This window comes from Salvelinus fontinalis, chromosome 29, assembly GCF_029448725.1.
Source record: "Salvelinus fontinalis isolate EN_2023a chromosome 29, ASM2944872v1, whole genome shotgun sequence".
Classification (NCBI taxonomy): Eukaryota; Metazoa; Chordata; class Actinopteri; order Salmoniformes; family Salmonidae; genus Salvelinus; species Salvelinus fontinalis.
In genome coordinates this window covers 12,395,407-12,410,066 of record NC_074693.1, presented here as the reverse complement: position 1 = coordinate 12,410,066, position 14,660 = coordinate 12,395,407, and the positions used below count along the sequence as shown (strand labels likewise).

At 45.7% G+C, this 14,660-nt stretch overlaps 1 protein-coding gene across 3 annotated transcripts in view; it reads left to right on the top strand.

Moving 5' to 3' along the window:
• Positions 1-14,660, top strand: part of LOC129827433 (proton-coupled amino acid transporter 1-like) — a 124,876-nt gene that overhangs the window by 29,187 nt on the left and 81,029 nt on the right. For all 3 annotated transcript variants that reach the window (XM_055888278.1, XM_055888276.1, XM_055888279.1), the window contains exon 8: positions 4,500-4,718. In XM_055888278.1, coding sequence (XP_055744253.1) covers positions 4,500-4,718 — 219 coding nt within the window. The remainder of the gene's footprint in view (positions 1-4,499; positions 4,719-14,660) is intronic.

Here is a 14,660-nt window from a genome sequence, read left to right as displayed (position 1 = left end):
AGTACATCACGAGACGTGGAGGAGGCTGTGGGAGGGCAACACCCCACCAGCAGGACCGCTACCTCCGCCTTTGTGCAAGGAGGAGCACTACCAGCGCCCTGCAAAATGACCTCCAGCAGGCCACAAATGTGCATGTGTCAGCATATGGTCTCACAAGGGGTCTGAGGATCTCATCTCGGTACCTAATGGCAGTCAGGCTACCTCTGGCGAGCACATGGAGGGCTGTGCGGCCCCACAAAGAAATGCCACCCCACACCATGACTGACCCATCGGTAAACCGGTCATGCTGGAGGATGTTGCAGGCAGCAGAAAGTTCTCCACGGCGTCTCCAGACTCTGTCACGTCTGTCACATGTGCTCATGTCCTCAGTGTGAACCTGCTTTCATCTGTGAAGAGCACAGGGCGCCAGTGGCGAATTTGCCAATCTTGGTGTTCTCTGGCAAATGCCAAACGTCCTGCACGGTGTTGGGCTGTAAGCACAACCCCCACCTGTGGACATCGGGCCCTCATACCACCCTCATGGTTTCTGTTTCTGACCGTTTGAGCAGACACATGCACATTTGTGGCCTGCTGGAGGTCATTTTGCAGGGCGCTGGCAGTGCACCTCCTTGCACAAAGTCGGAGGTAGCGGTCCTGCTGCTGGGTTGTTGCCCTCCTACGGCCTCCTCCACGTCTCCTGATGTACTGGCCTGTCTCCTGGTAGCGCCTTTATGCTCTGGACACTACGCTGACAGACACAGCAAACCTTTTTGCCACAGTTCGCATTGATGTGCCATCCTGGATGAACTGCACTACCTGAGCCACTTGTGTGGGTTGTAGACTCCGTCTCATGCTACCACTAGAGTGAGAGCACCGCCAGCATTCAAAAGTGACCAAAACATCAGCCAGGAAGCATAGGATCTGAGAAGTGGTCTGTGGTCACTACCTGCAGAATCACTCCTGTTTTGGGGGGTGTCTTGCTAATTGCCTATAATATCCACCTTTTGTCTATTCCATTTGCACAACAGCATGTGAAATTTATTGTCAATCAGTGTTGCTTCCTAAGTGGACAGTTTGATTTCACAGAAGTGTGATTGACTTGGAGTTACATTGTGTTGTTTAAGTGTTCCCTTTATTTTTTTGAGCAGTGTATTTTTCCTTCTATATGCAGACTGAACAAAATACATTTGTGTATTTACCCAAAGACCAGTGCCCCAGGGAACTAGTAATTTCCCCGTCGAAACACATGATTCACATTGTGATTCAAAAACATGTTCCATCAAAAATATACCAATTCGAATAACCAATCAACTTAGAATTACAACTCTTGATAACTCCATAAGGAAATAATGGTATCTCATAAAGTACAGTAATTGCATACCCAATTTAAAACCAAATTGATAAAACCCCACACAAAATAAATCCCAGAGTATCAACACCACTAACGCATACTCATAACCGGTAAGGGGGGTGTGTGTGTGTGTGTGTGTGTGTGTGTGTGTGTGTGTGTGTGTCATGAACAGGTCTTATCTGGGAACTCCGTTTCTAATCCAGAACCTTTTACACTTAAAACTGCTGAATATCATTAACTGCTCTCCCCAATACCACAATCTCAGGGAACATTCCAACGAGAGATAATCAAACCCCCTACTCTTCTGGAAAACAAAGTGTTCATTTCGTTAGCATTCACTATGCTACATCTTAATCAGCAATCCAAAAGTATTAATTATAAACCAAAGATAATGGTAAATCCACTGTCCTTACCCCAATCATTAAACATTTGTTTTTAATCCACCCCATCCTTTATTGATCTTTTATTTAGCATGTACTACCCTTAGACACGCCGACTTTATCTCACCACCGAGTCCAACGATTCACTGGTCTCTTTCCCCCATGATTCTGCATAACCACCACACTACCATGTTCATGAACAAGAAATGTAAAGTTTATTTTACGTGTGGTACCCCTATGCTAATTCCTCGTGACCCCTCCACCCTTTCGTCCATTCTAGAAATCAATTTCAGAATAAGACAACATCAAATGTAAATCTTTTCATAATAAAAATGACAATGTCTCATGAGATTAAAAACCTCCCGAGGTTTTCTGAGTTTGCAAGGAGTGTTTTGCCAGATAATGTTAATCTTTAGAATCCATCCCCCTGGTATTTCGCCTAGATTCTTCAACCCAAAATGCCTTTTTCCTTTGGCAAATTTAGCCAATTTCTCATCATAAGGAATCCGAGATATTTGATCCTGGCATCTATTAAAAAGTTTTGTAAGACGTGATCTCATACGTCTTCCTTCACATAGAAACTGTAATCTCTATGACCTACGGTTGATCGTACCGAGGCCATACACCGCTATGTGGAAGTTACCTGTCCCGCTACTTTCAGGAGGATTTGTTGTTGCTCTTTTGAAAAAGAGGCAAACGCTTGCTTGGCAGCGTTTCTTCCATATATAGCAGGCTTCCTTCCTACTTTACACTCCTTTTTCCAATGACCAACAGCCCCACAGCTTTGATGTTTTTTCTCTACGTTTCTTTGTCTTACCTTGGCCATTGAAACTATAGTTAGTGACTTTCCCTGTGGCCGTATTAACCCCTTGCACATCTGTGAAGTGAACAGAGGTTTTTTTTTTCCACTCATAAAGCATCCTGCTCTATTTCATCCACTGCCCCTGCATTTGCCATTTTGGTCACAGGTTTCAAACCTGCCATCAAAACTGAAGTACAAATTGTATCTATGTACTCACGTACCCAGTCTTTTTGAAGCTGAGTACATCTACTAATTACATTTGTATCAGTTATACTCTTCTGTTGATTAAACGCTGACATCAAAACACTTGTATATTGAGCTTGCTATTTCTCATTGACGTCATTGTGCACAACAGCATCTCTCAGTTCTTTTATTTGATTTTCATTTTCCGTCAACAGCTGGCCAATTTTTACCCAGTTTGCAAAAAATGTTTCCCATATTCGAGCCGAATTGGTAGAATGCTCTTGCGCTTCTTTCAGCGCCTCCATGGCTTTATTAAAATCCTCTAGCTCTGTTCTACAGGGAGAATCGGAGCCGTCTGTCACCATATCAATAGTTATTATTCCTGAACCTCTCCCCATGGTGTCCACGGTGTTTAGATTTCTTCACTCCCGTCTATAAAACCCACTGTCTATAAACTATTTTCTAAGGTAGCGCTACCCACTTCCCCAGAGAATAGTTATGGTATTTGTGCCTATTAATTGGTCATGGCACTTATTACCTTGTGTTAGAACCAATACTATAGCGTCTGCAAATGTATTACTGGAGAATACGGATGACTCAATGTCTTATTCAAGTGTTGCGCATCAAAATATCACTGTTGTTGATAACACACATTACCAGAATAATTCACACTTGTCTTCCTAGTATTTCCACATAATCTGTCACGGTTCACCGCCCCAATAGGCCATAAACCAACCTCTCTCCTTATTGCTATTGTTCCTACACGAATCTCAAACAGTGTTTGAATATCTTATTGCTTTTCTTTTAACCATGCATGTGGCTTTCCTTCAGAGTTTATAGGTAACCTTCTTATCAATATCCACATACGCTCTACTGCCTCACTGTCACTGCAGCTGGGACTTTTTGTCCCCTTTTACAGATCTTGCAGAGGAAAACCTCCACTTGGGACCTATCCTTAAAGGAACCCACCCTACACCATATATTTACGACCGGTCGTTTCTCAATGGGCCTACTGAATAAACTCAGGCTTTCTAGATCCGTATCCTATAAGTTTTCAACCTACGATTCTCATCTCCCCAAGATGTCAAAATGAGTGGAAACAGGTGTAGGAACTGTGCTTACCTTGTTTGTTGCCAGCTCTGGACTCTCTGGTTTGACTATAAATCATGGGGAATCCTGCCGACAACGCCAACCGTTAGGTTTTAATTATCAGAGTAAGAACTCAGCGGACACTGTGAAAGCTTAAACCAACGCTATTCTTCCCAAAGGATCGAACTGCTGAAGCCACAAAAACATGTTTAAAATAGTGGTGGTATTTGTACCTCACTTTGGGTGGAGTCTCCTCCTTCTCGCTAAACATTATCTTTATTGCTAGGCAGGAAACTAAGTGATACGGGCAATAACATTTTCCTTCTCCCTTAATGTGACCTGACCTGGACCCCCTTCATCACTAATCCATGGCTCTCTCCCCTTATCAATGCCTGCCACGTGATCGTTTTCCCTACAGTCAGTACATTCCAAGCTTAACTGCACCCACCATATACCTACCCCCTACAGATAACCATCAACCTCTGGTGTAGCCCCTCGGCTATGGCACCCCTCAGGTCTCTATTACAACTAATGATTCATAACATTTAAAGTTCAGAAATCCAAAGCCATCACTATCCATCAGTTGCTTGCACCTTGCTGGAAAGGGCAATATGAAGAAAATACCAGATCCAGCAGAGTACAGTTTAGGATGGTATGACGTGTGAGAAGGATACCCCTATTATGTGTTCACTATTCTTTGGCATTCTTCCTTCAGGTGGTGGAGGCTTCTAACGGGACAACCATGAACTGCCACAGAAACCAGACGGCTGTGACCGTCCCCAGCTTTGACTCCCGTCTCTACATGTTGTGTTTCCTGCCAGCCATTATACTCCTGGTGTTCACCCCAAACCTGAAGTACCTGGCACCCCTTTCTCTGGCAGCCAACCTGGCCATGTGTGCTAGTCTGGTCCTCATCTACTTCTTCTGCTTCACGGTAGGTACTGCAGGACTGTCTTCTGCTTCACGGTAGGTACTGCAGGACTGTCTTCTGCTTCACGGTAGGTACTGCAGGACTGTCTTCTGCTTCACGGTAGGTACTGCAGGACTGTCTTCTGCTTCACGGTAGGTACTGCAGGACTGTCTTCTGCTTCATGGTAGGTACTGCAGGACTGTCTTCTGCTTCATGGTAGGTACTGTAGGACTGTCTTCTGCTTCATGGTAGGTACTGCAGGACTGTCTTCTGCTTCATGGTAGGTACTGTAAGACTGCATCTTCTGCTTCATGGTAGGTACTGCAGGACTGCATCTTCTGCTTCATGGTAGGTACTGCAGGACTGTCTTTTGCTTCATGGTAGGTACTGCAGGACTGTCTTTTGCTTCATGGTAGGTACTGCAGGACTGTCTTTTGCTTCATGGTAGGTACTGTAAGACTGCATCTTCTGCTTCATGGTAGGTACTGCAGGACTGTCTTTTGCTTCATGGTAGGTACTGTAAGACTGCATCTTTTGCTTCATGGTAGGTACTGCAGGACTGCATCTTCTACTTCACGGTAGGTACTGCAGGACTGTCTTCTGCTTCACGGTAGGTACTGCAGGACTGTCTTCTGCTTCATGGTAGGTACTGCAGGACTGTCTTCTGCTTCACGGTAGGTACTGCAGGACTGTCTTCTGCTTCATGGTAGGTACTGCAGGACTGCATCTTCTGCTTCACGGTAGGTACTGCAGGACTGTCTTCTGCTTCATGGTAGGTACTGCAGGACTGTCTTCTGCTTCACGGTAGGTACTGCAGGACTGTCTTCTGCTTCATGGTAGGTACTGCAGGACTGCATCTTCTGCTTCACGGTAGGTACTGCAGGACTGTCTTCTGCTTCACGGTAGGTACTGCAGGACTGTCTTCTGCTTCACGGTAGGTACTGTAGGACTGTCTTCTGCTTCATGGTAGGTACTGTAGGACTGTCTTCTGCTTCACGGTAGGTACTGTAGGACTGTCTTCTGCTTCACGGTAGGTACTGTAGGACTGTCTTCTGCTTCACGGTAGGTACTGTAGGACTGTCTTCTGCTTCATGGTAGGTACTGTAGGACTGTCTTCTGCTTCACGGTAGGTACTGTAGGACTGTCTTCTGCTTCACGGTAGGTACTGCAGGACTGTCTTCTGCTTCATGGTAGGTACTGTAGGACTGTCTTCTGCTTCACGGTAGGTACTGTAGGACTGTCTTCTGCTTCACGGTAGGTACTGTAGGACTGTCTTTTGCTTCATGGTAGGTACTGCAGGACTGCATCTTCTGCTTCACGGTAGGTACTGTAGGACTGTCTTTTGCTTCATGGTAGGTACTGTAGGACTGTCTTCTGCTTCATGGTAGGTACTGCAGGACTGTCTTCTGCTTCATGGTAGGTACTGCAGGACTGCATCTTCTGCTTCACGGTAGGTACTGTAGGACTGTCTTCTGCTTCACGGTAGGTACTGCAGGACTGTCTTCTGCTTCATGGTAGGTACTGCAGGACTGCATCTTCTGCTTCACGGTAGGTACTGCAGGACTGTCTTCTGCTTCATGGTAGGTACTGTAAGACTGCATCTTCTGCTTCACGGTAGGTACTGCAGGACTGCATCTTCTGCTTCATGGTAGGTACTGTAGGACTGTCTTCTGCTTCACGGTAGGTACTGTAGGACTGTCTTCTGCTTCACGGTAGGTACTGTAGGACTGTCTTCTGCTTCATGGTAGGTACTGTAGGACTGTCTTCTGCTTCACGGTAGGTACTGTAGGACTGTCTTCTGCTTCACGGTAGGTACTGCAGGACTGTCTTCTGCTTCATGGTAGGTACTGTAGGACTGTCTTCTGCTTCACGGTAGGTACTGTAGGACTGTCTTCTGCTTCACGGTAGGTACTGTAGGACTGTCTTTTGCTTCATGGTAGGTACTGCAGGACTGCATCTTCTGCTTCACGGTAGGTACTGTAGGACTGTCTTTTGCTTCATGGTAGGTACTGTAGGACTGTCTTCTGCTTCATGGTAGGTACTGCAGGACTGTCTTCTGCTTCATGGTAGGTACTGCAGGACTGCATCTTCTGCTTCACGGTAGGTACTGTAGGACTGTCTTCTGCTTCACGGTAGGTACTGCAGGACTGTCTTCTGCTTCATGGTAGGTACTGCAGGACTGCATCTTCTGCTTCACGGTAGGTACTGCAGGACTGTCTTCTGCTTCATGGTAGGTACTGTAGGACTGCATCTTCTGCTTCACGGTAGGTACTGCAGGACTGTGTCTTTTGGGGGGAGGGACTAACATGAACTTGTCCAAATAAGAGACACAACTTTTCATTGCGAAACTTTTTCTGTTGCAAAACATTTTGGTACAGTTAGAAAAGTGTGCACTAATGAATACACTCCAGTCCCATGGTACGCTGTCACGACTTCCGCCGAAGTCGGCCCCTCTCCTTGTTCGGGTGGTGTTCGGCGGTCGACGTCACCGGCTTTCTAGTCACCATCGATCCATTTTTCAGTTTTGTTTTGTCTGTATTATACACACCTGGTTTCAATTCCCCCATGTTCCCTATTTAACCCTCTGGCTTTCATTTCTGTTTTGTCCGTGATTGTTTGTGCGTTAGGTGTTTGTAGTTGATACGTGTATGTATCTGTTTATTTTCCATTTGTGGAATTGTGCATTTATTTTGAGTAAAACACTGTGGTTTCGCTCAACACTGTGTCCTGCGTTTGACTCCAAATATTCTCCGCACACAACCCTGACATACGCGTTACATTCCCAAGCAAGAAACCCCACAAAAATGTTGTCAAACAGAAGGGGAAACTAACAACAACCAAAACGAAACAGGTGGGGTTTTAGGATGGGTTCTGAAAAACACTCATGAAGGTGTCTACTGAAAGTTGCAACAACTGGGACCTAAAAGACACCCACCATGAGCACCCACTAAAATGTGCCCAAGAAGAGGCAAACAAAATTAAAACCAACACCAAACTTAGACAGGAAGGAGACCACAAAGTGGAGCAGAACAGGGAAAAATCAGATTTTGTTTTTGTTTGTTAGAAATCAAAATGGGGAGAGCCAACTAAAGGTGTTAAGCCTCCACTGTCTCTCCAGACAGCTGGAGCACTGGGCCAGCCACTATTACATAACCCTGGGCCAGCCACTATTACATAACCCTGGGCCAGCCACTATTACATAACCCTGGGCCAGCCACTATTAAATAACCCTGGGCCAGCCACTATTAAATATCCACTGGGCCAGCCACTATTAAATATCCACTGGGCCAGCCACTATTAAATATCCACTGGGCCAGCCACTATTAAATAACCACTGGGCCAGCCACTATTAAATAACCCTGGGCCAGCCACTATTAAATATCCACTGGGCCAGCCACTATTAAATATCCACTGGGCCAGCCACTATTAAATATCCACTGGGCCAGCCACTATTAAATAACCCTGGGCCAGCCACTATTAAATAACCACTGGGCCAGCCACTATTAAATGTCCACTGGGCCAGCCACTATTAAATGTCCACTGGGCCAGCCACTATTAAATGTCCTCTGGGCCAGCCACTATTAAATATCCACTAGACCAGCCACTATTAAATATCTCCTGGGCCAGCCACTATTAAATATCTCCTGGGCCAGCCACTATTAAATATCTCCTGGGCCAGCCACTATTAAATATCTCCTGGGCCAGCCACTATTAAATATCTCCTGGGCCAGCCACTATTAAATATCACATGGGCCAGCCACTATTAAATATCACCTGGGCCAGCCACAATTAAATATCACCTGGGCCAGCCACTATTAAATATCCACTGGGCCAGCCACTATTAAATATCTACTGGGCCAGCCACTATTAAATATCCACTGGGCCAGCCACTATTAAATAACCACTGGGCCAGCCACTATTAAATAACCACTGGGCCAGCCACTATTAAATAACCACTGGGCCAGCCACTATTAAATAACCCTGGGCCAGCCACTATTAAATAATCCACTGGGCCAGCCACTATTAAATATTCATTGGGCCAGCCACTATTAAATAACTATTGGGCCAGCCACTATTAAATAACCACTGGGCCAGCCACTATTAAATAACCACTGGGCCAGCCACTATTAAATAACCACTGGGCCAGCCACTATTAAATAACCACTGGGCCAGCCACTATTAAATAACCACTGGGCCAGCCACTATTAAATAACCCTGGGCCAGCCACTATTAAATAACCCTGGGCCAGCCACTATTAAATATCCACTGGGCCAGCCTCTATTAAATATCTCCTGGGCCAGACACTATTAAATATCTCCTGGGCCAGCCACTATTAAATATCCACTGGGCCAGCCACTATTAAATAACCACTGGGCCAGCCACTATTAAATGTCCACTGGGCCAGCCACTATTAAATGTCCACTGGGCCAGCCACTATTAAATATCCACTAGTCCAGCCACTATTAAATATCTCCTGGGCCAGCCACTATTAAATATCTCCTGGGCCAGCCACTATTAAATATCTCCTGGGCCAGCCTCTATTAAATATCTCCTGGGCCAGCCACTATTAAATATCTCCTGGGCCAGCCACTATTAAATATCTCCTGGGCCAGCCACTATTAAATATCTCCTGGGCCAGCCACTATTAAATATCTCCTGGGCCAGCCACTATTAAATATCACCTGGGCCAGCCACTATTAAATATCACCTGGGCCAGCCACTATTAAATATCCACTGGGCCAGCCACTATTAAATATCCACTGGGCCAGCCACTATTAAATATCCACTGGGCCAGCCACTATTAAATATCCACTGGGCCAGCCACTATTAAATATCCACTGGGCCAGCCACTATTAAATATCCACTGGGCCAGCCACTATTAAATATCCATTGGGCCAGCCACTATTAAATATCCACTGGGCCTGCCACTATTAAATATCTACTGGGCCAGCCACTATTAAATATCCACTGGGCCAGCCACTATTAAATATCCACTGGGCCAGCCACTATTAAATATCCACTGGGCCAGCCACTATTAAATATCCACTGGGCCAGCCACTATTAAATAACCACTGGGCCAGCCACTATTAAATAACCACTGGGCCAGCCACTATTAAATATCCACTGGGCCAGCCACTATTAAATAACCCTGGGCCAGCCACTATTAAATATCCACTGAGCCAGCCACTATTAAATATCCACTGAGCCAGCCACTATTAAATATCCACTGGGCCAGCCACTATTAAATATCCACTGGGCCAGCCACTATTAAATAACCACTGGGCCAGCCACTATTAAATAACCACTGGGCCAGCCACTATTAAATAACCCTGGGCCAGCCACTATTAAATATCCACTGGGCCAGCCACTATTAAATATCCACTGGGCCAGCCACTATTAAATATCCACTGGGCCAGCCACTATTAAATAACCCTGGGCCAGCCACTATTAAATAACCACTGGGCCAGCCACTATTAAATAACCACTGGGCCAGCCACTATTAAATAACCACTGGGCCAGCCACTATTAAATAACCACTGGGCCAGCCACTATTAAATGTCCACTGGGCCAGCCACTATTAAATGTCCACTGGGCCAGCCACTATTAAATGTCCACTGGGCCAGCCACTATTAAATGTCCACTGGGCCAGCCACTATTAAATGTCCACTGGGCCAGCCACTATTAAATATCTCCTGGGCCAGCCACTATTAAATATCTCCTGGGCCAGCCACTATTAAATATCTCCTGGGCCAGCCACTATTAAATATCTCCTGGGCCAGCCACTATTAAATATCTCCTGGGCCAGCCACTATTAAATATCTCCTGGGCCAGCCACTATTAAATATCTCCTGGGCCAGCCACTATTAAATATCTCCTGGGCCAGCCACTATTAAATATCACATGGGCCAGCCACTATTAAATATCACATGGGCCAGCCACTATTAAATATCACCTGGGCCAGCCACTATTAAATATCACCTGGGCCAGCCACTATTAAATATCCACTGGGCCAGCCACTATTAAATATCTACTGGGCCAGCCACTATTAAATATCCACTGGGCCAGCCACTATTAAATAACCACTGGGCCAGCCACTATTAAATAACCACTGGGCCAGCCACTATTAAATAACCACTGGGCCAGCCACTATTAAATAACCCCTTGCCAGCCACTATTAAATAATCCACTGGGCCAGCCACTATTAAATATCCACTGGGCCAGCCACTATTAAATAACTATTGGGCCAGCCACTATTAAATAACCACTGGGCCAGCCACTATTAAATAACCACTGGGCCAGCCACTATTAAATAACCACTGGGCCAGCCACTATTAAATAACCACTGGGCCAGCCACTATTAAATAACCACTGGGCCAGCCACTATTAAATAACCCTGGGCCAGCCACTATTAAATATCCACTGGGCCAGCCTCTATTAAATATCTCCTGGGCCAGACACTATTAAATATCTCCTGGGCCAGACACTATTAAATATCCACTGGGCCAGCCACTATTAAATATCCACTGGGCCAGCCACTATTAAATAACCACTGGGCCAGCCACTATTAAATGTCCACTGGGCCAGCCACTATTAAATATCCACTGGGCCAGCCACTATTAAATATCTCCTGGGCCAGCCACTATTAAATATCTCCTGGGCCAGCCACTATTAAATATCTCCTGGGCCAGCCACTATTAAATATCTCCTGGGCCAGCCACTATTAAATATCTCCTGGGCCAGCCACTATTAAATATCTCCTGGGCCAGCCACTATTAAATATCTCCTGGGCCAGCCACTATTAAATATCACATGGGCCAGCCACTATTAAATATCACATGGGCCAGCCACTATTAAATATCACCTGGGCCAGCCACTATTAAATATCACCTGGGCCAGCCACTATTAAATATCCACTGGGCCAGCCACTATTAAATATCTACTGGGCCAGCCACTATTAAATATCCACTGGGCCAGCCACTATTAAATAACCACTGGGCCAGCCACTATTAAATAACCACTGGGCCAGCCACTATTAAATAACCACTGGGCCAGCCACTATTAAATAACCCTGGGCCAGCCACTATTAAATAATCCACTGGGCCAGCCACTATTAAATAACCATTGGGCCAGCCACTATTAAATAACCACTGGGCCAGCCACTATTAAATAACCACTGGGCCAGCCACTATTAAATAACCACTGGGCCAGCCACTATTAAATAACCACTGGGCCAGCCACTATTAAATAACCACTGGGCCAGCCACTATTAAATAACCTCTGGGCCAGCCACTATTAAATAACCACTGGGCCAGCCACTATTAAATATCCACTGGGCCAGCCTCAATTAAATATCTCCTGGGCCAGACACTATTAAATATCTCCTGGGCCAGCCACTATTAAATATCCACTGGGCCAGCCACTATTAAATATCCACTGGGCCAGCCACTATTAAATGTCCACTGGGCCAGCCACTATTAAATGTCCACTGGGCCAGCCACTATTAAATATCTCCTGGGCCAGCCACTATTAAATAACCCTGGGCCAGCCACTATTAAATAATCCACTGGGCCAGCCACTATTAAATAACTATTGGGCCAGCCACTATTAAATATCACCTGGGCCAGCCACTATTAAATATCTCCTGGGCCAGCCACTATTAAATATCTCCTGGGCCAGCCACTATTAAATATCTCCTGGGCCAGCCACTATTAAATATCTCCTGGGCCAGCCACTATTAAATATCTCCTGGGCCAGCCACTATTAAATATCTCCTGGGCCAGCCACTATTAAATATCTCCTGGGCCAGCCACTATTAAATATCTCCTGGGCCAGCCACTATTAAATATCACCTGGGCCAGCCACTATTAAATATCACCTGGGCCAGCCACTATTAAATATCCACTGGGCCAGCCACTATTAAATATCCACTGGGCCAGCCACTATTAAATATCCACTGGGCCAGCCACTATTAAATATCCACTGGGCCAGCCACTATTAAATATCCACTGGGCCAGCCACTATTAAATATCCACTGGGCCAGCCACTATTAAATATCCATTGGGCCAGCCACTATTAAATATCCACTGGGCCTGCCACTATTAAATATCTACTGGGCCAGCCACTATTAAATATCCACTGGGCCAGCCACTATTAAATATCCACTGGGCCAGCCACTATTAAATATCCACTGGGCCAGCCACTATTAAATATCCACTGGGCCAGCCACTATTAAATAACCACTGGGCCAGCCACTATTAAATAACCACTGGGCCAGCCACTATTAAATATCCACTGGGCCAGCCACTATTAAATAACCCTGGGCCAGCCACTATTAAATATCCACTGAGCCAGCCACTATTAAATATCCACTGAGCCAGCCACTATTAAATATCCACTGGGCCAGCCACTATTAAATAACCACTGGGCCAGCCACTATTAAATAACCACTGGGCCAGCCACTATTAAATAACTACTGGGCCAGCCACTATTAAATAACCCTGGGCCAGCCACTATTAAATATCCACTGGGCCAGCCACTATTAAATATCCACTGGGCCAGCCACTATTAAATATCCACTGGGCCAGCCACTATTAAATAACCCTGGGCCAGCCACTATTAAATAACCACTGGGCCAGCCACTATTAAATAACCACTGGGCCAGCCACTATTAAATAACCACTGGGCCAGCCACTATTAAATAACCACTGGGCCAGCCACTATTAAATGTCCACTGGGCCAGCCACTATTAAATGTCCACTGGGCCAGCCACTATTAAATGTCCACTGGGCCAGCCACTATTAAATGTCCACTGGGCCAGCCACTATTAAATGTCCACTGGGCCAGCCACTATTAAATGTCCACTGGGCCAGCCACTATTAAATGTCCACTGGGCCAGCCACTATTAAATATCTCCTGGGCCAGCCACTATTAAATATCTCCTGGGCCAGCCACTATTAAATATCTCCTGGGCCAGCCACTATTAAATATCTCCTGGGCCAGCCACTATTAAATATCTCCTGGGCCAGCCACTATTAAATATCTCCTGGGCCAGCCACTATTAAATATCTCCTGGGCCAGCCACTATTAAATATCACATGGGCCAGCCACTATTAAATATCACATGGGCCAGCCACTATTAAATATCACCTGGGCCAGCCACTATTAAATATCACCTGGGCCAGCCACTATTAAATATCCACTGGGCCAGCCACTATTAAATATCTACTGGGCCAGCCACTATTAAATATCCACTGGGCCAGCCACTATTAAATAACCACTGGGCCAGCCACTATTAAATAACCACTGGGCCAGCCACTATTAAATAACCACTGGGCCAGCCACTATTAAATAACCCCTTGCCAGCCACTATTAAATAATCCACTGGGCCAGCCACTATTAAATATCCACTGGGCCAGCCACTATTAAATAACTATTGGGCCAGCCACTATTAAATAACCACTGGGCCAGCCACTATTAAATAACCACTGGGCCAGCCACTATTAAATAACCACTGGGCCAGCCACTATTAAATAACCACTGGGCCAGCCACTATTAAATAACCACTGGGCCAGCCACTATTAAATAACCCTGGGCCAGCCACTATTAAATATCCACTGGGCCAGCCTCTATTAAATATCTCCTGGGCCAGACACTATTAAATATCTCCTGGGCCAGACACTATTAAATATCCACTGGGCCAGCCACTATTAAATATCCACTGGGCCAGCCACTATTAAATAACCACTGGGCCAGCCACTATTAAATGTCCACTGGGCCAGCCACTATTAAATATCCACTGGGCCAGCCACTATTAAATATCTCCTGGGCCAGCCACTATTAAATATCTCCTGGGCCAGCCACTATTAAATATCTCCTGGGCCAGCCACTATTAAATATCTCCTGGGCCAGCCACTATTAAATATCTCCTGGGCCAGCCACTATTAAATATCTCCTGGGCCAGCCACT